Genomic DNA, 24017 nt, shown 5'->3' with positions numbered 1-24017 from the left:
ATCTTTGCTGAAACTTGCATTCTTTAGTGTCTTATAGGAAAAGTATTTTTCAGTGTTGCTTGGGTGATTTTCTCTTCCTTTCCATTCCTATAAATGGAATTGTATTATGAAATAAATATGAGCCTACAATCCTGTATAATTCTGAAATCCAAGAAACCTAAAAACTAAAAAGTCTCTTCATAATTCATTTTATGTCTAGACCTGATCTCTGACTTGAAGTAACATGAGGTTATGTATAGTCTTTATTTATCTTAGTTAGGCTGGATATTTACATACCTCACTGTAGAAATGTTAATGTGTTTGATTATAGGTTGCTGCCTTGGACTGCTGAAAACCTTAGAGGAATCAGAATAGAGACTGTGATTGAGTCAGTGGGTTCCTGCTAACAGGGCATGTGGACCTACTGCTTCATGAGTTTAGTAGTGTGCTAAAAAAATCAGGAGCGATGAGGCTAATTTACATTTAAAGGAGATGTGGGTAGGGTTAGGGGGGTAAGCTTCCTGGGTCTCCTTCAGGAATTGAGGGTCTTCTAAGTCTTCTTAGTCCTAGCTGGAAACCTAGGAATGTCTTTAGGTTACTTAAGGGCTTTGTGTTATAACCTGGGGAGCAACTTGAGTAGTAGATGCCTAAAGTCACTGGAGTTTTGGAAGCAAGAACAGTCTGTTCTTGAGTAGTTCCCTTTACCAAATCATACAGTGTTTATCCAGTTGTCTCCCAAGAGAACTACCCCTCCAGGATGGTGATTCAGTCACAAGAAGGTCCACTAGCTTAGCTGTGAAGGAGCTTTCTTGCACCAGCATGAATGAGAAGAGTCAACTTCTTATGAGTCTGCCTACCTGTGAATTGGGAGGATCTTTTAAACCGTAACTAGTTAGCACTACCACTGTTACCTAGGAAGAGCAATATTTGAGGAGTTTTACTCTGGAATTAACATACTTCTTTTTTTTTTTTTTTTTGAAGATTTTATTTATTTATTTGACAGACAGAGATCACAAGCAGGAAGAGAGGCAGGCAGAGAGAGAGAGAGAGGAGGAAGCAGGCTCCCTGCTGAGCAGAGAGCCCGATGCGGGACTCGATCCCAAGACCCTGAGATCATGACCTGAGCCGAAGGCAGCGGCTTAACCCACTGAGCCACCCAGGCGCCCCTTTTTTTTTTTTTTATAAAGATTTTTATTTATTTATTTGACAGACAGAGATCACAAGTAGGCAGAGAGGCAGGCAGAGAGAGAGGAAGGGAAGCAGGCTCCCTGCTGAACAGAGAGCCCAATGCGGGGCTCGATCCCAGGACCCCGGGATCATGACCTGAGCCGAAGGCAGAGGCGTTAACCCACTGAGCCACCCAGGCACCCCTGGAATTAACATACTTCTTCCCAAGAATGGTACTGGTTTCTTAGACTAAAACTGATAACCATTTTGCTGAGAACCAGTCATATAGCCTGAACCTAATAAATGTTTTTGTGATTGATGATTTTAATATCTGTTCAAAAAAAAAAATATCTGTTAGTTAAGAAGATTTTTACATGTGTTTCCAGGTGGAATACCAGTGTGAAGGCTTTCTGGAAAAGAATAAAGACACTGTTTTTGAAGAACAAATTAAAGTTCTGAAATCCAGCAAGGTAACAATGTATAGGCTTTCTACAATCAGGATATATTCAATAGTGTTAATTACTTAAGCATTAGTTTTTTGTTTTTTAACAATAGTGATTTTTCTAACAAAATCAGCTTTACTGTTAGTTTTTAATTTATCAAATAAATAATAGTGTGTGTCAGGTTTCTCTTCAGATTGTATAAATCTTTTGCCTTTTAGTATATGTGCTGCCGAAGCGAGCACAAATCTTTTGCCTTTTAAACACCTTACAAATGTTAACTCGTAATTTTTATAATGAGGTGATATAGTCATTACTCCCATTTTACAGATGAGGGAACTGAAGCACAGAGATTTCATAGCTAATGTGTTTTTTTTTTTTTTTAAGGTTTTATGTATTTATTTGACAGACAGAAATCTCAAGTAGGCAGAGAGGCAGGCAGAGAGAGGAAGGGAAGCAGGCTCCCTGCTGAGCAGAGAGCCTGATGCGGGGCTCTATCCCAGGACTCTGGGATCAGGGTCCCAGCCGAAGGCAGAGGATTAATCCACTGAGCCACTGAGGCGCCCCATAGCTAATGTGTTTTTTTGTTTAATTTTTAGTTTTTTTAAAATTTTTATTTTTTTTAGATTTTTTATTTTTTATAAACATATATTTTTATCCCTGGGGTACAGGTCTGTGAATCGCCAGGTTTACACAATTCACAGCACTCACCAAAGCACATACCCTCCCCAATGTCCATAACCCCACCCCCCTTCTCCCAAACCCCCTCCCCACAGCAACCCTCAGTTTGTTTTGTGAGATTAAGAGTCACTTATGGTTTGTCTCCCTCCCAATCCCATCTTGTCTCATTTATTCTTCTCCTACCCACTTAAGCCCCCATGTTGCATCACCACTTCCTCATATCAGGGAAATCATATGATAGTTGTCTTTCTCCGCTTGACTTATTTCGCTAAGCATGATACGCTCTAGTTCCATCCATGTTGTCCCAAATGGTAAGATTTCATTTCTTTTGATGGCTGCATAGTATTCCATTGTGTATATATACCACATCTTCTTGATCCATTCATCTGTTGATGGACATCTAGGTTCTTTCCATAGTTTGGCTATTGTGGACATTGCTGCTATAAACTTTCGGGTGCACGAGCCCCTTTGGATCACTACGTTTGTATCTTTAGGGTAAATACCCAGTAGTGCAATTGCTGGATCATAGGGCAGTTCTATTTTCAACATTTTGAGGAACCTCCATGCTGTTTTCCAGAGCGGTTGCACCAGCTTGCATTCCCACCAACAGTGTAGGAGGGTTCCCCTTTCTCCGCATCCTCGCCAGCATCTGTCATTTCCTGACTTGTTGATTTTAGCCATTCTGACTGGTGTGAGGTGATATCTCATTGTGGTTTTGATTTGTATTTCCCTGATACCGAGTGAAATGGAGCACTTTTTCATGTGTCTGTTGGCCATCTGGATGTCTTCTTTGCAGAAATGTCTGTTCATGTCCTCTGCCCATTTCTTGATTGGATTATTTGTTCTTTGGGTGTTGAGTTTGCTAAGTTCTTTATAGATTTTGGACACTAGTCCTTTATCTGATATGTCGTTTGCAAATATCTTCTCCCATTCTGTCAGTTGTCTTTTGATTTTGTTAACTGTTTCCTTTGCTGTGCAAAAGCTTTTGATCTTGATGAAATCCCAATAGTTCATTTTTGCCCTTGCTTCCCTTGCCTTTGGTGATGTTCCTAGGAAGATGTTGCTGCAGCTGAGGTCGAAGAGGTTGCTGCCTGTGTTCTCCTCAAGGATTTTGATGTATTCCTTTCTCACATTGAGGTCCTTCATCCATTTTGAGTCTATTTTTGTGTGTGGTGTAAGGAAATGGTCCAATTTCATTTTTCCGCATGTGGCTGTCCAATTTTCCCAACACCATTTGTTGAAGAAACTTCTTTTTTCCATTGGACATTCTTTCCTGCTTTGTCGAAGATTAGTTGATCATAGAGTTGAGGGTCTATTTCTGGGCTCTCTATTCTGTTCCATTGATCTATGTGTCTGTTTTTGTGCCAGTACCATGCTGTCTTGATGATGACAGCTTTGTAATAGAGGTAGAAGTCCGGAATTGTGATGCTACCAACACTGGCTTTCTTTTTCAATATCCCTTTGGCTATTTGAGTGAGGTCTTTTCTGGTTCCATATAAATTTTAGAATTATTTGTTCCATTTCTTTGAAAAAGATGGATGGTACTTTGATAGGAATTGCATTAAATATGTAGATGGCTTTAGGTAGCATAGACATTTTCACAATATTTATTCTTCCAATCCAGGAGCATGGAACATTTTTCCATTTCTTTGTGTCTTCCTCAATTTCTTTCATGAGTACTTTATAGTTTTCTGAGTATAGATTCTTAGCCTCTTTGGTTAGGTTTATTCCTAGGTATCTTATGGTTTTGGGTACAATTGTAAATGGGATTGACTCCTTCTCTTTATTCTGTCTTGTTGTTGGTGTAGAGAAATGCAACTGATTTCTGTGCATTGATTTTATATCCTGACACTTTACTGAATTCCTGTACAAGTTCTAGCAGTTTTGGAGTGGAGTCTTTTGGGTTTTCCACATATAGTATCATATCATCTGCGAAGAGTGATAATTTGACTTCTTCTTTGCCGATTTGGATGCCTTTAATTTCCTTTTGTTGTCTGACTGCTGAGGCTAGGACTTCTAGTACTGTGGTGAATAGCAGTGGTGATAAAGGACATCCCTGCCGTGTTCCCGACCTTAGTAGAAAAGCTTTCAGTTTTTCTCCATTGAGAATGATATTTGCGGTGGGTTTTTCATAGATGGCTTTGATGATATTGAGGTATGTGCCCTCTATCCCTACACTTTGAAGAGTTTTGATCAGGAAGGGATGCTGTACTTTGTCAAAAGCTTTTTCAGCATCTATTGAGAGTATCATATGGTTCTTGTTCTTTCTTTTATTGATGTGTTGTGTCACATTGACTGATTTGCAGATGTTGAACCAACCTTGCAGCCCTGGAATAAATCCCACTTGGTCGTGGTGAATAATCCTTTTAATGTACTGTTGAATCCTATCGGCTAATATTTTGGTGAGAATTTTCGCATCTGTGTTCATCAAGGATATTGGTCTATAGCTCTCTTTGTGATGGGATCCTTGTCTGCTTTTGGGATCAAGGTGATGCTGGCCTCATAAAATGAGTTTGGAAGTTTTCCTTCCATTTCTATTTTTTGGAACAGTTTCAGGAGAATAGGAATTAGTTCTTCTTTAAATGTTTGGTAGAATTCCCCCGGGAAGCCGTCTGGCCCTGGGCTTTTGTTTGTTTGGAGATTTTTAATGACTGTTTCAATCTCCTTACTGGTTATGGGTCTGTTCAGGCTTTCTATTTCTTCCTGGTTCAGTTGTGGTAGTTTATATGTTTCTAGGAATGCATCCATTTCTTCCAGATTGTCAAATTTGTTGGCGTAGAGTTGCTCATAGTATGTTCTTATAATAGTTTGTATTTCTTTGGTGTTAGTTGTGATCTCTCCTCTTTCATTCATGATTTTATTTATTTGGGTCCTTTCTCTTTTCGATAAGTCTAGCCAGGAGTTTATCAATTTTATTAATTCTTTCAAAGAACCAGCTCCTAGTTTCGTTGATTTGTTCTATTGTTTTTTTGGTTTCTATTTCATTGATTTCTGCTCTGATCTTTATGATTTCTCTTCTCCTGCTGGGCTTAGGGTTTCTTTCTTGTTCTTTCTCCAGCTCCTTTAGGTGTAGGGTTAGGTTGTGTACCTGAGACATTTCTTGTTTCTTGAGAAAGGCTTGTACCGCTATATATTTTCCTCTCAGGACTGCCTTTGTTGTGTCCCACAGATTTTGAACCGTTGTATTTTCATTATCATTTGTTTCCATGATTTTTTTCAATTCTTCTTTAATTTCCCGGTTGACCCATTCATTCTTTAGAGGATGCTGTTTAGTCTCTATGTATTTGGGTTCTTTCCAAACTTCCTTTTGTGGTTGAGTTCTAGCTTTAGAGCATTGTGGTCTGAAAATATGCAGGGAATGATCCCAATCTTTTGATACCGGTTGAGTCCTGATTTAGGACCGAGGACGTGATCTATTCTGGAGAATGTTCCATGTGCACTAGAGAGGAATGTGTATTCTGTTGCTTTGGGATGAAATGTTCCGTATATATCTGTGATGTCCATCTGGTCCAGTGTGTCGTTTAAGGCCTTTATTTCCTTGTTGATCTTTTGCTTGGATGATCTTTCCATTTCAGTGAGGGGAGTGTTAAAGTCCCCTACTATTGTATTATTGTTGATGTGTTTCTTTGATTTTATTATTAATTGGTTTATATAGTTGGCTGTTCCCACGTTGGGGGCATAGATATTTAAAATTGTTAGATCTTCTTGTTGGACAGACCCTTTGAGTATGATATAGTGTCCTTCCTCATCTCTTATTATAGTCTTTGGCTTAAAATCTAATTGATCTGATATAAGGATTGCCACTCCTGCTTTCCTCTGATGTCCATTAGCATGGTAAATTCTTTTCCACCCCTTCACTTTAAATCTGGAGGTGTCTTCGGGCTTAAAATGAGTTTCTTGTAGGCAACATATAGATGGGTTTTGTTTTTTTATCCATTCTGATATCCTGTGTCTTTTCATTGGGGCATTTAGCCCATTAACATTCAGGGTAACTATTGAGAGATATGAATTTAGTGCCATTGTATTGCCTGTAAGGTGACTGTTACTGTATATGGTCTCTGTTCCTTTCTGATCTACCACTTGTAGGCTCTCTCTTTGCTTAGAGGACCCCTTTCAATATTTCCTGTAGAGCTGGTTTGGTGTTTGCAAATTCTTTCAGTTTTTGTTTGTCCTGGAAGCTTTTTATCTCTCCTTCTATTTTCAATGATAGCCTAGCTGGATATAGTATTCTTGGCTGCAGGTTTTTCTCATTTAATGCTCTGAAAATATCATGCCAGCTCTTTCTGGCCTGCCAGGTCTCTGTGGATAAGTCAGCTGCCGATCTAATATTTTTACTATTGTATGTTACAGACTTCTTTTCCCGGGCTGCTTTCAGGATTTTCTCTTTGTCATTAAGACTTGTAAATTTTACTATTAGGTGACGGGGTGTGGGCCTATTCTTATTGATTTTGAGGGGCGTTCTCTGAACCTCCTGAATTTTGATGCTCGTTCCCTTTGCCATATTGGGGAAATTCTCCCCAATAATTCTCTCCAGTATGCCTTCTGCTCCCCTCTCTCTTTCTTCTTCTTCTGGAATCCCAATTATTCTAATGTTGTTTCGTCTTATGGTGTCACTTACCTCTCGAATTCTCCCCTCGTGGTCCAGTAGCTGTTTGTCCCTCTTTTGCTCAGCTTCTTTATTCTCTGTCATTTGGTCTTCTATATCGCTAATTCTTTCTTCTGCCTCACTTATCCTAGCAGTGAGAGCCTCCATTTTTGATTGCACCTCATTAATAGCTTTTTTGATTTCAACTTGGTTAGATTTTAATTCTTTTATTTTTCCAGAAAGGACTTTTATATCTCCCGAGAGGGTTTCTCTAATATCTTCCATGCCTTTTTCGAGCCTGGCTAGAACCTTGAGAATTGTCATTCTGAACTCTAGATCTGACATACTACCAATGTCCGTATTGATCAGGTCCCTAGCCTTCGGTACTACCTCTTGTTCTTTTTATTGTGGTGAATTTTTTGCCTTGTCATTTTGTCCAGATAAGAGTATATGAAGGAGCAAGTAAAATACTAAAAGGGTGGCAAGAACCCCAGGAAAATATGCTTTAACCAATCAGAAGAGATCCCAAATCGTGAGCGGGGAGAAAGGGGATAGAAAGAGGTTCAAAAAGAAAGAAAAAAAAGAGAATGAATAAAGAAGAGTATAAAAAATAAAAAATATATATATTAAACTAGTTAAAAAACATTAAAAAAGAAAAGGGTTAAAGTTTAAAAAAAAATTTAGCAGAAGAAGAGAAAAAAAAAAAGAAAAAAATTAAATTAACTGCAAGACTAAAAAATCACAGGGAGAAAGCCATGAGTTCGGTGCTTTGCTTTCTCCTCTTCTGGAATTCTGCTGCTCTCCTTGGTATTGAAACCGCACTCCTTGGTAGGTGAACTTGGTCTTAGCTGGATTTCTTGTTGATCTTCTGGGGGAGGGGCCTGGTGTAGTGATTCTCAAGTGTCTTTGCCCCAGGCAGAATTGCACCACCTTTACCAGGGGCCGGGCTGGGTAATCCGCTCGGCTTTGCTTTCAGGAGCTTTTGTTCCCTGAGCGCTTTCTGTAGAGTTCCGGAGGACCGGAATACAAATGGCGGCCTTCTGGTCTCCGGCCTGGAGGAGCTGAGAGCGTGGGGCCCCTCTCCTCAGTGTGCCCTCAGAGAACAGCGCCCAGTAACTCCCGTCTGCCTGACCTCTGGCCGTGCTCCGAGCTCACCGAGCCTGCGACCAGTTCAAGGTATCCCCGAGTTGTGATCTTACTGTCGGCTCTGTCTCTGTAGCCGGTTTTCCCGTTCCAACACCCGCAAGCTCTGTGACACTCAGACACCCCCGATCCTTCTGTGACCCTGCGGGATCTGATGCCACGCTGACCCCGCATGGGCTTCACCCCGGTTTAGCCGCTGGAGTATTGTCCCTCAGTGGAACAGACCTCCTGATTTTGTGCTCCGTTGCTCCGCCACTTTCCGGAGCTGGCCCCTCCCCCCGGGGTCTATCTTCCCATCGCTTTGGATTCACTTCTCCGCCAGTCCTACCTTTCAGAAAGTGGTTGTTTTTCTGTTTCTAGAATTGCTGTTCCTCCTCTCTTCGATCTGCCGATGGATTTGCAGGTGTTTGCAATCTTTAGATAAGCTATCTAGCTGATCTCCTGCTAGCTGACGTAGTCTCAGCCTGCTACTTCTCCGCCATCTTGACTCCTCCCCCATCTGTTGTGTTTTTAAGCAAAGTTAAAACAAAGGCTGTCTGGCTCAGAGTCTGCTCTTAACCACTATGCAGTGTTGTCATTCAGGCTTTGTTTTTTGTTTTTGTTGTTGTTGTTTAGATTTTGTTTATTTGACTGAGAGACACACAGTGAGAAAGGGAACATAGGTAGGGGGAGTGGGAGAGGGAGAACCAGGCTCCCCGTGGAACAGGGACCCTGACCTGGGGCTCGATCCCAGGACCCTGAGATCATGACCTGAGCCCAAGGCAGATGCTTAATGACTGAGCCACCCAGGCTCCCCTGTTGTCTTTCAGTTTTATGTGAAATTATTGTCTGCACAGTGGTTCTAGACTCTATTGTGCCTTTGTGAGAGATTATGAAAGAAAATAGGTTTTTACTACATCATTTTATTATGTATGTATGTATGTATTTTTAAGGAATCATTTATTTATTTTAGAAAGAGAGAGCACTAGTGAGTTTGGGGGCATAGGGAGAGAGAGAGAGAGACAAGCAGATTCCCTGATGAGTGGGGAGCATGACTCCGGGCTCCATCCCAGAACCCTTAAATCATGACTGGAGCTGAAATCAAGAGTCAGATAATCAACCTACTGAGCCAACAGGCATCCTGCTGTATTATTTTAAAGGGATGCACTGGAAACATGGTCTTATGCACTCAAAATAATTGAAAGTAAACTTAGTTTAGCAAAATGAATATTGAAATATTCGTTAAAAAATAAATTATTCATGTAAATCTTTTAGACTAGTGACCAGCACTTTTGTTTCCCTCGTTTATTCTAAGAGAATCTTTTTAAATTCTGAGGGAATATTCTATAAACATTTTAAAATTTAAATTCAAGTAATTAACATATAATGTATTATGGATTTTAGAGGTACAGGCCAGTGATTCATCAATCTTATATAGCACCTAGTGCTCATTATATCACATGCTGTACTTAATGTCCATCACCCAGCCACCCCTTCCCTCCATCCCACTGCCCTCCAGCAACCTTCATTTTGTTTTCTATGTTTAAGAGTCTCTTACAGTTTGTCTCTGTCTCTGGTTTCATCTTGTTTTATTTTTTCCTCTCTTTCTCTATGATCTTCTGTCTGCTTCTTAAATTCCACATATCCGTGAGATCGTATGATAATTGTCTTTCTCTGATTGACTTATTTCACTTAGCATAATACCCTCCAGTTCCATCCATGTCATTGCAAATGGTGTGATTTTATTTTTTGATGACTGAGTAATATTCCATTGTGTATAGATATATATATAGATATATATGTGTGTATACACACACACACATATTTTTTTTATCCATTCAGCTGTCGATGGACATCTGGGCTCTTTCCATAGTTTGGCCATCGTGGCCATTGCTGCTATAAACATTGGGGTGCATGTGCCCACTACATTTGTATCTTTGGGGCAGATATCTAGTTGTGTAATTGCAGGGTCATAAGGTAGCCTATTTTCTTTTAATTTTTTTTTTTAAGATTTTATTTATTTACTTGACAGAGATCACAGGTAGACAGAGAGGCAGGCAGAGAGAGAGGAAGGGAAGCAGGCTTCCTGCCGATGCAGGGCTCGATCCCAGGACCCTGAGATCATGACCTGAGCCGAAGGCAGAGGTTTAACCCACTGATCCACCCAGGTGCCCCAAGGTAGCCTATTTTAAACTTTTTGAGGAACTTCATACTGTTTTCCAGAGTGGCTGCACCAGCTTGCATTCCCACCAACAGTGTAGGAAGATTCCTCTTTATCCACATCCTTCCCAACTCCTGTCATTTCCAGACTTGTTAATTTTAGCCATTCTGACTGGTGTGAGGTGGTATCTCACTGTGGTTTTTATTTGTATTTCCCTGATGCCGAGTGATATTGAGCTTTTTTTCGTGTGTCTGTTAGCCAAGACTAAGTTCTAGTTTTAACTCTCGGAAAAATAATGACTCTGTGTGTTTATAAAGGAGTCAGTTTTTCACTTATACTCATAAGCACTGGACATTAATGCTTTATAGCTTAGAGGACTGATGTATAATAGAAAATTCTCTCACAGTGGCAATCCCTGAGTACTATTAAATTACATTTAAAATCATTTCTATTTATGAATGGTGATGAAAACCATAAAATTCTAATGTCATTACTCTGCCTAGGTAGTTTAGATTAAATGGAACATTCACAGGTTCTTATTGCCCAGGTACCCGTAATCATTTGTGTCTTTGTTCTGACTAACTTTTCTGATTGGCTGGTGGGTCCTTAATTATCAGAAGGTAGCAATAAGTTCTGAGGAGTCATTGGGAGTAATTGCAGTGTATGCAGCTTTGTTGTAGCTGGAGCTGGAGGATGGTCCACGATACACATACCTTGGGTTTTCAAATCAAATCTATTAGAGACTCTTAATTTTCCTGTTTGGAATGCAGCTTTAACATTGTAATACGAGATAGTGGTGCAACATGTTTTCCTTTTTATAGCCAACCCTTTAAAAGGGATGAAGAGATTCATTTGTGTAGCAAGCAACCATTATTGGTATGTTTTGTGTAACAATTTGTTTTATACATTGTGAGTTATTTCCTAAATTACCCTTATGATTAAATACACATTAAGAGCAAATGAAATTCTCTGATTTTGTTTTTTAACGGAAGAACTCTCCTAAGAAAATGATTTCTTCTGGAGATAGTCTGAAATTATTAGACAAATAATTGGTAGCTGCTATTATAATTTGAAGGGTTTATTTAATGTGGAATGTGTGACTATTATAAAGATATATGCATATGTCATGGTGTTCCTGTAGGCTAGTTTGAAATCTCTTTCCTGCCATAAAATATCTCCCTTCCATACTAACTAATACCATCTATCCACTTGTTAAATGCCAGATCTTATAATCTTTCATAGTGCAAACCTGGTACAACACAAAAATTGATTGCAAATATAAAAGGTTACAGGACAAGGGCAGGGTTTTTAATTTTTTCCTTATAACTCTGTGTTGTTTTCCATAACATTAACTGTTAATGTTTTCCTTAGAATTCTGTGTTGTTGATTGTATTGGAGAACATAACCTTCTTGCCGAGATTTTCAGTGAGTTTGTTTAGCTGGTGCTCACCATTTGAGTTAGTAGGTAGACAAATGAAGGGTGATAGAACATTTTGTGGAACTAAAGTAATTAGATAGGACTTGCAGTTAGTATTTTGCTCATAAAATAATTATAGTTCAAAGCCAGCAATCTGTTAATAGTGGCCATTTTCTGTAGATTAGGATTTCAAGAGTTAAGGGAGTAGTTTTGACTTTGTTTCCCCCAAACATGGTCATAGAATCACTACATTTTTTTCCTCCTATATTTTTTTTAACTTTTTAGTTCATGCTTTTAATTTTTAAATACACATAAGTATCTATAAGTAAGTATTTCTTTGTTTTTTATGCACAATGCTGTATTATACTATAGCTTGCATTTTTCATTCAACACTATGAGATCTTTCCATGTTGAAATACACAGAAATGTTTTATTTTAATTTTGTGTCATATCCCATTTTCTAAATATGTCATTTAATCAATTAAAACCACTTTGAGATATCACCTCCTATATTTTTGTTGCATTGATATCATCTTCCTCTCATGTCTTTGTTTCCTAATGCAGATATTGATTGTTTTTGGAATGAGACTTTGAAAGGGGTTACTGTAAGAAGGGAAGCCCTATGGATTCCAAGTCTTCTGTGAAGGTTTACACTTGAGTTTATTTATTTATTTATTTTTAAAGATTTTAATGATTTGACAGAGAGAAACAGCGAGAGAGAGAGAATACCAGGAGGGGAAGCAGGAGAGGGAGAGGCATGCTCCCCACCGAGCAGCAAGTAGAGAGCCCCATGTGGGGCTTGATCCCAGGACCTGAGGATCATGACCTGAACCAAAGGCAGATGCTTAAAGACTGAGCCACATAGGCACCCCTACACTTGAGTTTATTTAAAGTATAATTATCTTTTATTATTTCTGGCTCAGTTTAAGATGCTACCAGAATTATTTCAAGATGATGAGAAGGCCATCAGTCCAACGTCAGCCACCTCATCAGGACGTACACCCCTCACCCGCACTCCAGCAAAGCCCACCAAAGGCAGACCCGGCCAGACAGCCAAAGAGCACAAGAAAACAGTGGGGCACCAGGTGAGTTCAGGGAACTGCCATTGCAGGGCTCCTGTCCCCTCAAGCTCAGTTGAAGCCCCAGGTTTTCTTTGTCAGCTCCCCAGGTGGGGTCCTCAGGTGGGGAGAGGCTAGAGCTCTCACTATGAGAATATGTAACACCATTCCCCACTGTTCCTCTCCACCCAGCTTTAGACCCATGACTCTGCTTAAGCCTTTCCCAAAATAATTTCCTCTAGGTCTTGATTCTTGGAGTACATATCCTCCCTGGCAGACCACTGCTACCCTTGGTTTGTCCTCTAGTTGTTTCCTCTCTGGATTTGTACAGAGCAACAGCTCCCTCAGTGCTGGAGCAGAGCCCTCTCCTTTCTTTGAAGTCCTCGGCTCTGTGGGCCTTGGGAAATACTGCACTCACACATAGTGCCTGAATAAGGCTGGGGGCTCAGGACGAGAAGCCAGTCAGAGGGGGAACCTTGTGCCCAGCTGAAATAGGAAGCAGGGCCTGACACAGGTGCAGAGCCTCTAGGCTCTGTGTCTCTGATGGCAGCCATGCTGGCTGTCCTCTCCCATCGTCCCGCTCATTACCTGCGCTCTTGGAAGGCACCTACTTTTTTGGTCTCTTGTGGCAGAATTCCCAGTGTGCATGATAAGTTGACTTAATATTCTTCAAGTAAGGTTATATTTTTAGTCAAAATTTTGAGTTCACAACAGGAAGCTACAGGAGCCTATGTTAAAGGAGGGGAGTGAGCTCTGATGTAAATGATGGACTTTGAGGGACTGTGATTTGTCAGAGCAGGTTCACCCGTTTTAACAAATGTGCCACTCTGTTGAGGGTACTCATAATGGCGGAGTTGGTGCCTACAAGGGGGCATGGGCTTATGGAAAAATCTTTCTTCAGTTAATGTTGCTGTGAACCTAAAACAGCTCTAAGAAGATAAGTCTGTGGAAAGGGGTGGCTGGGAAAAATGGTGGGAGGAAAACAAATGTATATTTAGTAGAATAAGCATATAAATGGCAGGATTTAAGCAGATTTTAACCTAAAGCCCCACTTCTGAGGCTGGGTCAAGTTCATAGGAGGCAAAATCATCGCCAAAGCTCCAGGAATGTCATTAGAAAAATATTTTAAATTGTTTTTACAATATCGATTTTGATAAAACCTTGATGACCCTTTCTTTGTTTTGTTTTTTGTATAGTTCCGAAACTCCCTTCACCTGCTAATGGAGACCCTCAATGCTACTACTCCTCACTATGTGCGCTGCATTAAGCCCAATGACTTCAAGTTTCCATTCACGTAAGTGTTTCTCAACTTGAATTAGAAAGCATCCAAGTCTTATAAGGATTCCCATACTAGCAGAAGGAAAAAAATAATTTGGGTAAATCTTCATGTTTTGTAGAGGGAAATTACTAGTTAATAGATTTGTTGTTGTTGTTGTTGTTGTTGTTGTTGTTGTTTTCATTTCCTTTGGAGAATATGATAATAAAATAGCAGCTGGCCTTTTGAAGATTTTTAAAAGTTGAAGTCAACCAGGCATTCCTAGTTTGACTTTCTGTAAATCTACTTTAATTCAAGATCTTTCTGGGCTTTTGTTTATTTGGGCATTAGTTAAAACCAGAGCCCTTTGGAATAAGGCTGCCTTGGTGAAGGTTTACAGTTCGCTCTGCTACTTTCCAGCTGTTTAAACCCTCAGAGTCTGTGTACCATTACCAACTGTCTTGCCCTACATCAAATATCATATATGAGGGGGAAGTTTTTTTTCTTCTCAAAATGGACATTTTTCTCTAATTTTAAAAGTAATACATATGCATTGTAAAAACAGTTTTTAAAAAATATAAAATAGCATAAAAAATTGAAAAACGTTCATGATACCCTGAGATGACAGGTATTACCTCATATACATCCTTCTTGACCACCAACCAACATCCCTTCCTTCCCTGCTATGGTATGTGGGTATGGGTGTGTGTGTGTGTGAGAGAGAGAGAGAGAGACACTAATCAGAGGGGATTGTGCTGTAATTGTGGATTTGTGTCTGCTTTTAACTCAATAAATTGTGGATGCTTTACAAGTTAGTAAATAAAAATCCATATCATCATTTTAATGACTACATAGTTCTCATTGTATAGATATGCCATCATTTATTTAAATTATTCCCTAAATGATGACCATTAAGGTTTTTCCCACTATGATATGATAAATATATTTTGCCAAACATTCTTGTATATTTGCCCAATTATCTTCTTAGGATAATCTATTTCTAGAAGGGGAATTTATAGGTCAGATTAAGCACATTTACCAAAGGTTATAACTCCCACTCCCACTGCATAGGGAATGAGGGCTCATTTTCTACACCCTGCCAACCCTGCCCTCTGAGATTCTGCCTTAGATGCAGGGGCAGTTATGAAAGACTTATATATCCTCCTGATTGCCAAGAACCCCTTTCTGGAGGCAATGGGAGGCAGAAAAAGCTGCCACCACCTGGGCCACTCTCCTGGACAACCTTAGGGGCCATTACCTTCCATCAGCCAACCCCATCTCCTACGGCCAACAGAACACTTGAGAGGACAGTACAGCACAATGCTAGGATAGGGTGCTTAGGGCTTAACTGGGGGAGAACAAGGAGTGATCATTCAGCAAGGGCCGGCCTTGCTACTTCCTCTCTTAGTGTCAATGTAATGTTCAGATGCCATTTGTCTAGAGTAAAATAAACAAAGTGTATAAGATATAGTACAAAATGAAAATAATTGTTATTGGTATAGACACTATAAATCTTTTGTATGTACCCACAAAGTTGAATAGAACTTTTAGAACAGCAATATTAAAAAAAAAATAATTGGATGAGGTGTATTTAATTTGTTCTTAGAGAAATCTCCAGAGTTGGCCAGTCTTTATTCTAAGGAAGCTATATATGGTGAGCTAAAGAAACGGGAACATCTGACCACAGCAAGCCATTTAATAAATAAGAGCAAAGTACTGAGGAGTTTTAGGGTTCTTAAAATATGCCCAGTGGTATTTGTTACAGGTGTGTGGTGTGAACTACAGATCCTATTTATGGCTCTGCTTTTTATTTTACTGCTAATTGTCTCCTCCCCCCAGGGTTTGCCGTTGTGATCCCCGCTCCAACTTCTGAATGCTTTCTTTTTTAATTTCTCCATTTGACTCCTTACAAAAGAGTTTGCTCTCTGGACTGAGGAGGGTAATTTGTGGCTGCAGCCAAGCTTTTTTGTATGTCACTGATGTTCCCTTTTACACATAGGTTTGATGAGAAGAGGGCAGTGCAGCAGCTGAGAGCATGTGGTGTCCTGGAAACCATCCGCATCAGTGCAGCGGGCTTCCCCTCACGGTGAGCGTGGCCAGTTTCATATGGAAGGGACCCTCTGGGAGAGAGTCTTACCTCTTCCAGTAAGCTGATGGGAGTTGTTTTCATACAGGTGGACCTACCAAGAATTTTTCAGCCGCTACCGTGTCCTAATGAAGCAAAAGGATGTGCTGAGTGACAGAAAGCAAACATGCAAGAATGTGTTAGAGAAACTGATACTGGTAAGAAGGATTTTCATTTATCTTCATACTGGCCAAGGGCCTTGTGATTGTAAGGTTTGACAGCCCTGGTAAATCCAAATACCACTAATCCAGATTATTTGGAGTTGGGAGGGTGGGGGCACACTGACTCAGAGGTCAAGGCTCACTGTGTCTAAGATGCTAGACCTAGTGAGGGGGATGGTATATTGTCAGGAAACAGGATGGTGGCGTCTGGAGAGATCTGGACCCAGACTTGAGACACACACCTTTTAGAGTTTGATCATTATCAATAAAAGTTCATCTCAAACTTATATATGGAAGATATTAGGCCAGATACTGTGTGATTAAGAAAAAGCAAGTCTTGTCCTAATATAACATAGTCTGTCTTGGAAATTCATGCATTTTAGAGATCAGTATAGTAAGCCTTAGTATCTGTCAAATGCTAAAGAAGTCACAGGAAGGCAAAGCCACATGTACTGTGGGAAGGAGGAACAATTTCATGGAAGAGGCATGTTTTGAGTTAGGCCCTGAAGAATTGGTAAGATTGTATAAAAGCAGAAGGGTATCCTAATAGGGAGCAAGGTGTGAAGAAGTAAGAAAGCATAGAATTTGCTCATAAAACAGTATAGTGCTTTTCTGTTGTTTTGTTTTTTTCAGTATAAGATTGATACATGGAACAGTAGGGATTTGGTTAAGAAATACAGGTTGGTGTTTGAAAAGTCTTGTATGCCAAACTAGGGAGTTCTCAAACTTTAGAATGCATCAGAGTCACCTGGACGGCTTGTTAAACTACATTGCTGAGATAGCCTGCAGAATTTTTTATTCAGTAGGTCTGGGATGGGCCCAATAATATGCATTTCTTACAAGTTCCCACATGATGCTCATGCTGTTCTAAGGACTCCATTTTGAGAACAGGTACTCTAGTTCATGAAGAACTTAAGATTTATGAAAGGTTTTTTAAAGATTTTATTTATTTATTTATTTAACGGGGGCAGGGGGGGACACAAGTAGGGGGAGTGCGAGAGGGAGCAGCAGGCTCCCCACCAAGCAAGGAACCCAATGCGGGACTCGGTCCCAGGACCCAGGAATCATGACTCCAGCTGAAGGCCGTTGCTTAATGACTGAGCCTCCCAGGCTCCCCATAAAAGGTTTTTTTAAAATATTTTTTAAAATATTTTCATTTGTTTTACACTAGTTTGAATGGATTACCTCACTTTGAGGTAATTATTCCTAATTACTGACTATTAACTAAATATAATATCTCTTCTTTGGTAATAATAACTTTTGTTTTCCTTTGGAAGAACTAAGGCCACTTTCTTAGTAATATGTAAAAGGAATCATGTTTTTGGCTTTGGACCAACCCCTTTCTAACCTAGGTTCAGATTAGAATGGAGAGCAGAAAGTGGGAACAATCCTACACCCAGACCATGATGTCCCCAGACCATACCAGGTCTGGCTCAGGGCTGTGCAGGGCAGTGTGCAGGGCGGTGTGCAGAGGAGGCTGCCGGTAGAGGGGAGCAGGGGTGGAGTGGGGAAGCTGAGATGGGACAGAGAGAAGGAGAGGGGAACCACCTTCTAGCCCTGCTTCTGTCTCCAGCTATGCTTCCTATGTAAGCTTTATGCATTTAAATTAAAATAATTTTAGATGTTTTAGGTATATATGGGGATTTCTGATTTTCTGGGTTTACATACAAGATAGGTTGTTTACACTGTTTACACTGAAAAGTGATTTTCTTTGTTTTGCCTTATCAGATCATGGTAGTGATTACTATAAATAAATCCCATTCTTCTTTTGACATGAGCATGGTTAATAAGCTGCATCCTTCTAGATAAGATGGATAAGAACGTGGTAGACAAAAAATAGCATGTGTCTGTGTTTACTGCTCCGCTCTGCTTGTAATCCAAAATCGATGAGCTATACAAGTGATTATGTTCTTATAAAAGGAGTTTTAAAATTTGTACAAGGATTTTAGATACATTTATAGGATTGTGTTCATTTTCAGATACTGTTGATTAAAAACAGATAACTGTTGCAAATTTAACTCTTGATATGAGTATGCCAAGTTTTTGTGGTTTAATTCTTATTTTGCATACATAGCTTCCTGCCTTATTCTTCATGCTGGTATTTTTGTCCCTTCAGCTTTCTCATGGAACATACAGCCTGATGTAATGCTTACAGCCCGAGTCAGAGCGAGTGTCAGCGTCTCCATTTCCTTGAGATATTTAAAATGCAAACACTCAAATTGCCTATAACCCACAACCAAGTGTTTGGCCAGAGATAATAATTCCAGGTAGAATGATTCTGGAAAATAATTCTTAAACTGCAGTTTTCCTTAAAATCCCTTTTATTTGATTGACTTGCATAGGATAAAAAAATCTGGCTCCATTAGTTAATGGCGATATAGCCCAAGTTTTAGCTACTAGATTCATCCTTTTACTGATTCTGCTTTTAGACATATCTTTTTCTCTTTTAGAAGTTCATTTATATGGTCATCATTTCTACTTATGAGTATACAATTTCTTCCACAAAACAGGACAAGGACAAATACCAGTTTGGTAAAACAAAGATCTTTTTCCGTGCTGGTCAAGTGGCCTACCTAGAAAAACTGAGAGCAGACAAGCTGCGGGCGGCCTGCATTCGGATCCAGAAGACTATCCGAGGCTGGCTGCTGCGAAAGAAGTACCTGCGCATGCGCAAGGCGGCCATCACCGTGCAGAGACACGTGCGAGGCTACCAGGCCCGATGGTAGGTCTCTGGGTCGCCCCTCCAGCCTGACTCACAGCCCCGGACCTTGGACAGCCCACCTGGTTCCTTGTCCAACCGAGGACAGTTTTCAGGGGTCTTCGTGTTTGAAAGACAGCACCCTGCCTCTTCCTGTTTCAGAAAGGGACAGATTTACTCACAAGACAGTTAAATACCCTTATAAGTGATTTAGATTCATCAACAAAAAATACTGCCTACTCCTGTCCTCCGGTTTTTTTTTTTTTTTTTACTTTTATGTAGGCTTGAAAAAATCCTCTGTAAATTAACACAGTCATGAATATGTGCTGGTTAACAATGATTCCACTGAAGAGTTTTCAGTAGCAATTAACAGGAGATCTGGAGGAGAATGAGACTTGAGTGTGATTTACCTATGGGGTAATTTTAATTTAGAACTATCAGTGGAGATGAATTAATGGCAAAGAATTTATGCCCAAACAGGTAGATGAGGGAAAAACATCACACATTAGCAGTGGCTAGATGTAAGAAAGCTGGTGGTGATCAGTTTGGGATTACTGTGGACAGCCAGTCAGCTGTGTAAAGGGGATATATCCTGGGGTAATGAACACTGTCCTAGAAAGAGAGAAGCTTTCTGAGCTTCACTTTCTTTACTGTAATATTGGGGAATGTGGGACATCCTACTTTGCTGGGTTAGGGAAGACTCAAATCAGAAAATGAATGCAAAACTATTTGGAGGAACTATAAATTGCCCTACAAATAAATGACTTAACATGTATAATAGTAGAATAATAACAATGGAGGTACTACTTATTCTGCTGAAGTTATTGGTGCTTTACGTCTGTACAGAATGTAGTCTGGGTTTGTCTGATTACTGACTCTGCACCTCTCTTTTCTTTGGCCAGCTATGCTAAGTTCCTACGCAGAACCAAGGCAGCAACCATTATTCAGAAGTACTGGCGCATGTATATAGTCCGCAAGAGATACAAGATAAGACGATCAGCCACTATTGTTCTTCAGTCTTATTTGCGAGGCTACTTGGCCAGAAATAGATATCGTAAGGTGAGGCATTATTTCTAACTTTGTTTATTCATTCCATTAACATTAATCAAATTCCATATCTGTACAAAATACCACAGGGTTTCCTGTGGACATAGAAACTGAATAGAGATAACTGACAATTGAAATATATTTTTAAATATTAAATAAGTACATATATTTATTTATTTTTAAATTTTAAAAATAACATATAATGTATTATTCGTTTCAGAGAAACAGGCCTGTGATTCTTCAGTCTTACTTAACACCCTTTGTTCCTTACAACACATACCCTCCCCAGTGTCCATCACCAGTTGCACCATCCCTCACCACCCTCTCCCCTCCAGCAAACCTCAGTTTGTTTTCTGAGATTCAGAGTCTCTTATGGTTTGCCTCCCTATCTGGTTTTGTCCTGTTTCAAAGTATATGTATTTGTTAACAGGGTAGTGGAAAAAATACCTTCCTTTTGCCCCTTTATCTGAGTAATTTGAAAAAAGAAGTAACCAAAATGGTTTCCTGTGGCTGCTGTGATAAGTTACCAACAGCTTGGTGGCTTAAAACAACAGAAATGTGTTCTCTGAGTCCTGAGACTGGAAGTCTAAAATCAGTATCACTGGGCCAAAATCAGGACATCAGCAGAGCTGTATTTCCTCCAGAGGCTCTAGCAGAGACTCTGTCTCTTGCCTCTTCCAGCTTCTGCCAGGTCACTGCCACTGTCCCTTGTGTTTGTGGCCACATCTCTCCAACTTCTGCCTCCATCCTCACATCATCTTCTCCTCTGTGTGTCTAACTTTGCTTCTCTTGTCTGTTTCCTCTGAGAATGCTCATGATGGATTTGAGGCCCGCCTAGATAATTCACGATAATGCCCCCATCTCAAGACCCTTAATTTTTTAAAAAAAGATTTATTGGAGAGAGATGGAGTGCGAGAGAGAGCACAGGAGCAGGGGGAGGGAGAGGGACAAGCAGGCTCCATGCTCAGCATGGAGCCCGAAAGCAGGTCTCGATCCTACAGCCCTGATCTCACAACCCTGAGATCACGACCTGAGCTGAAATCAAGAGTTGGAAGCCCAACTGGCTGAGCCACCTGGGTGCCCCAAGACCCTTAATTTAGTCACATCTGCAAAGACCATTTTCCCCAAACAAGGTTTGGGGAAACAATCTTTACAGGTCCAGGGATGAGGACCTGATGTCCCTGGGGGCCTTTATTCAGCCGACTATGATGAGCTTTGAATAGGTAGAATATCTGACAGGGGTAGAAGATTGTACCAAGAATGAAACAGCCTTAGAAGAATTTAACATGGTGAAAAGGAAATAAATTACATTAATGTGGTTAAAAGTTATATTGACTAGAATATGATGCTTCAGCAATTTTTGACAAATAATCATTATATCTCACAATAATCAACCTGACTAGATAACGGATCACCAGATTAATCTTAGTCCTTACCTCTGACAATATATGATCTAATTGATGGAAGGTTTTTATCTCTCTCATTTTGGCAAGGTTTTGAGCTTGGCTTTAGGGTATATTCTCAATAAGCTGGAAATACAGTCTGGATCTTAGAGCTTGGTGGCATTCACCATTAGAAGGAAAATCAGTAGAATGATTGGAGTGACATGTCTCTGGTCACAAGTAGTGAATGGGTTTGTCCAGGTCCTTTTTATGTGTTTATCTTACTTTCTTATTGTGAAATAATTTTATGCAGCAAAGAAAATCGGAAGTTAATGAGGCTTGAATGAGCAAAACACATATAGCTGTGTTTTTGTTTTTTTGTTTAAAGATTTTTATTTATTTATTTATTTATCTGACAGACAGAGATCACAAGCAGGCAGAGAGGCAGGCAGAGGGAGAGGGGGAAGCGGGCTCCCCGCTGAGCAGAGAGCCCAATGCGGGGCTTGATCCCAGGACCCTGGGATCATGACCTGAGCCAAAGGCAGAGGTTCAACCCACTGAGCCACCCAGGCACTCCATATAGCTGTGTTTTGAAGAAAATTTGAAAGCATCTACTCCGGGTCTTTCTGCCCATGCCTTCTGGAGCTCTTTCTCTATAGGCATGAGCTTTCAGGGAGAGGTAAAGCCTTATTAAACTTGACGTTTTAGATACAACAAACTGGTTGCCCTCCTGAGATGTTACCCCTACCTGAGATGTTTTCCTCAGGGATATCTGAACTGGGTTGTGAGGCCTTCAGTGTAGCAGAGGCAGGCTCTGCCCAACTCAGCTCCCAGTGTGACTAGACACGGTGTGGGTAGCACATTAGAGGCTAGCTCATATACAGGCCGGTAGTACCCCATCAGTGCTCCTTCTAGCTCTGTACAGTCTGAGCTTCCCCTTCATGGGATTTGGGCATCCAAAAGGGAGAGCAGGTGCCATTTAATTTCTCTGACTCACTGATGGACATGAGATTGAGAGTGGAAGCTCTAATTATATACTGTTTCCATTTGGCTGAAATTTCAGAAATGGACCAACGTCTGAAGTAACATGGAGAGAAGGAAATGGCATAGGAAAATTGGCATTAATAGCTTTGCCACTGTGTGCTGAGTTTTAAAGTCTGAAAGTGTCTGAAAACCTTCAGTTTTCATCATGGAGTCTTATCCATTTCATCACTAGTCGTCCAGATAAGGCAAGGGGCTCCCTTGGGATTGTTATGCTCAGTGAGAGCTCGGCCTGCCGGCCTCACTGCAGCTTGATACACACTGACTGGCTGACTGAGCAGAGACTGAAGCCTGCCTTGGCATTAGGAGAGCAGCTGAAAAGGGCAGACTTCAACTGCCAAAGGGACTGTTAAGGTCTCCAACAGACCTATGATTTTTTTATACATACATTATGTATGTATATTACATACATTTAAATATCAGTTCTATCACACAGGTTATTGCATAAAATTATAGACTTAGAAATACCTCAAGGTTTTGCTAATTTAACCTTTCTTAAAGTTCAAGAATTTTTTTTTAAATTCAAGAATTGTTTATCATTTTTGGAAATTCTTTATACAATCCCTTCTTGATGGTCTTTACTGACAAATTCATCTCATAAGGCAACCTTGTTGTTATAAGTTGTTTGTAAGTTTAGGGGAATATCTTTCTTTTTTTAGAAAATACAATAGAAAATCAAAATTAAGATTAGTTCACTTCATCTTTTATTTTCCTTTTAAAGCTCCATCTCTACCACCTTTGAATTTCATAAGTGGATTCCTGCTACATTTGAAATAGCAACGGGAAATCCTCACTAAAATGGCTTTCCTCAAATGTGGCAAACAAGAGTGTCATTTTGGTTGTTTGTTTGTTTGTTTTTGGGGGGGAAAGGTGAATAAATCAGTAATAAACTTTGTAGTACCCCTTGTGTCAGCTTCTGCAGTGAGATTACTGGTCATACCTCATGTCTTCAAGCATAGGTTTGTGATACGTAAAATCCAGACAGTACAATACAATGTTTGTATCCTTTCCTTTGGGCGGCATCTGGCTTCTCAGCCTGACGTAGCTGGGTTGATGACGTTGAACCTCTAGTCTGGTCCAGGGTCGGACATTACCTGGATTTCCCTTTCTCCACAGATGCTCCGTGAACACAAAGCAGTTATCATTCAGAAGTGGGTGCGGGGCTGGCTGGCTCGCATGCACTACAGGAGGAGCATGCAAGCCATCATCTACCTCCAGTGCTGCTTCCGGCGGATGATGGCCAAGCGTGAGCTGAAGAAGCTCAAGATCGAGGCCCGCTCCGTGGAGCGCTACAAGAAGCTGCACATCGGCATGGAGAACAAGATCATGCAGCTGCAACGCAAAGTGGATGAGCAGGTGTGTCTTCCTCGGGACCCCGGGGCAGGGGGCTGCCTAAGGGGGGGGGGCCATGGAATGTGGTCAGCAGTGTCTCCCCTTGGCTTCACTTTTCAGTTGAACCAAAAATGGTAAAATAATAAAGACAGTAATGTTGTTATGGAAAGAGTGACAAACTCATAGGTAAGACTACACCTGCAAGGACGAAGGGAGGAAATTATTCTGAGAACACAGCCAGATATACAACATTGCAAACCTTTATGACCAAGAGTCATATTGTACTTTGTACTTTATAAATCTCTTCCATCATTATCATTCATCTGCATAAATTTTAAGGTTCCTTTTACAGATGAGTTGTTTAGC

General features: G+C 40.4%; 1 protein-coding gene across 8 annotated transcripts in view; it reads left to right on the top strand.

The window, feature by feature from the left end:
- MYO5A (myosin VA) overlaps nt 1-24017 on the top strand; it is a 199203-nt gene that overhangs the window by 113824 nt on the left and 61362 nt on the right. For all 8 annotated transcript variants that reach the window (XM_032343758.1, XM_032343754.1, XM_032343756.1 and 5 more), the window contains exons 14-21: nt 1533-1616; nt 12476-12637; nt 13807-13904; nt 15865-15951; nt 16040-16148; nt 18662-18873; nt 19752-19908; nt 23436-23675. In XM_032343758.1, the coding sequence (XP_032199649.1) occupies nt 1533-1616; nt 12476-12637; nt 13807-13904; nt 15865-15951; nt 16040-16148; nt 18662-18873; nt 19752-19908; nt 23436-23675 (1149 nt within the window). The remainder of the gene's footprint in view (nt 1-1532; nt 1617-12475; nt 12638-13806; nt 13905-15864; nt 15952-16039; nt 16149-18661; nt 18874-19751; nt 19909-23435; nt 23676-24017) is intronic.

Source organism: Mustela erminea, chromosome 5 (assembly GCF_009829155.1).
Source record: "Mustela erminea isolate mMusErm1 chromosome 5, mMusErm1.Pri, whole genome shotgun sequence".
In the NCBI taxonomy this organism is placed as follows: domain Eukaryota; kingdom Metazoa; phylum Chordata; class Mammalia; order Carnivora; family Mustelidae; genus Mustela; species Mustela erminea.
Note: the sequence above shows the minus strand (reverse complement) of the source record. Positions and strands in the feature narration are given on the sequence as shown.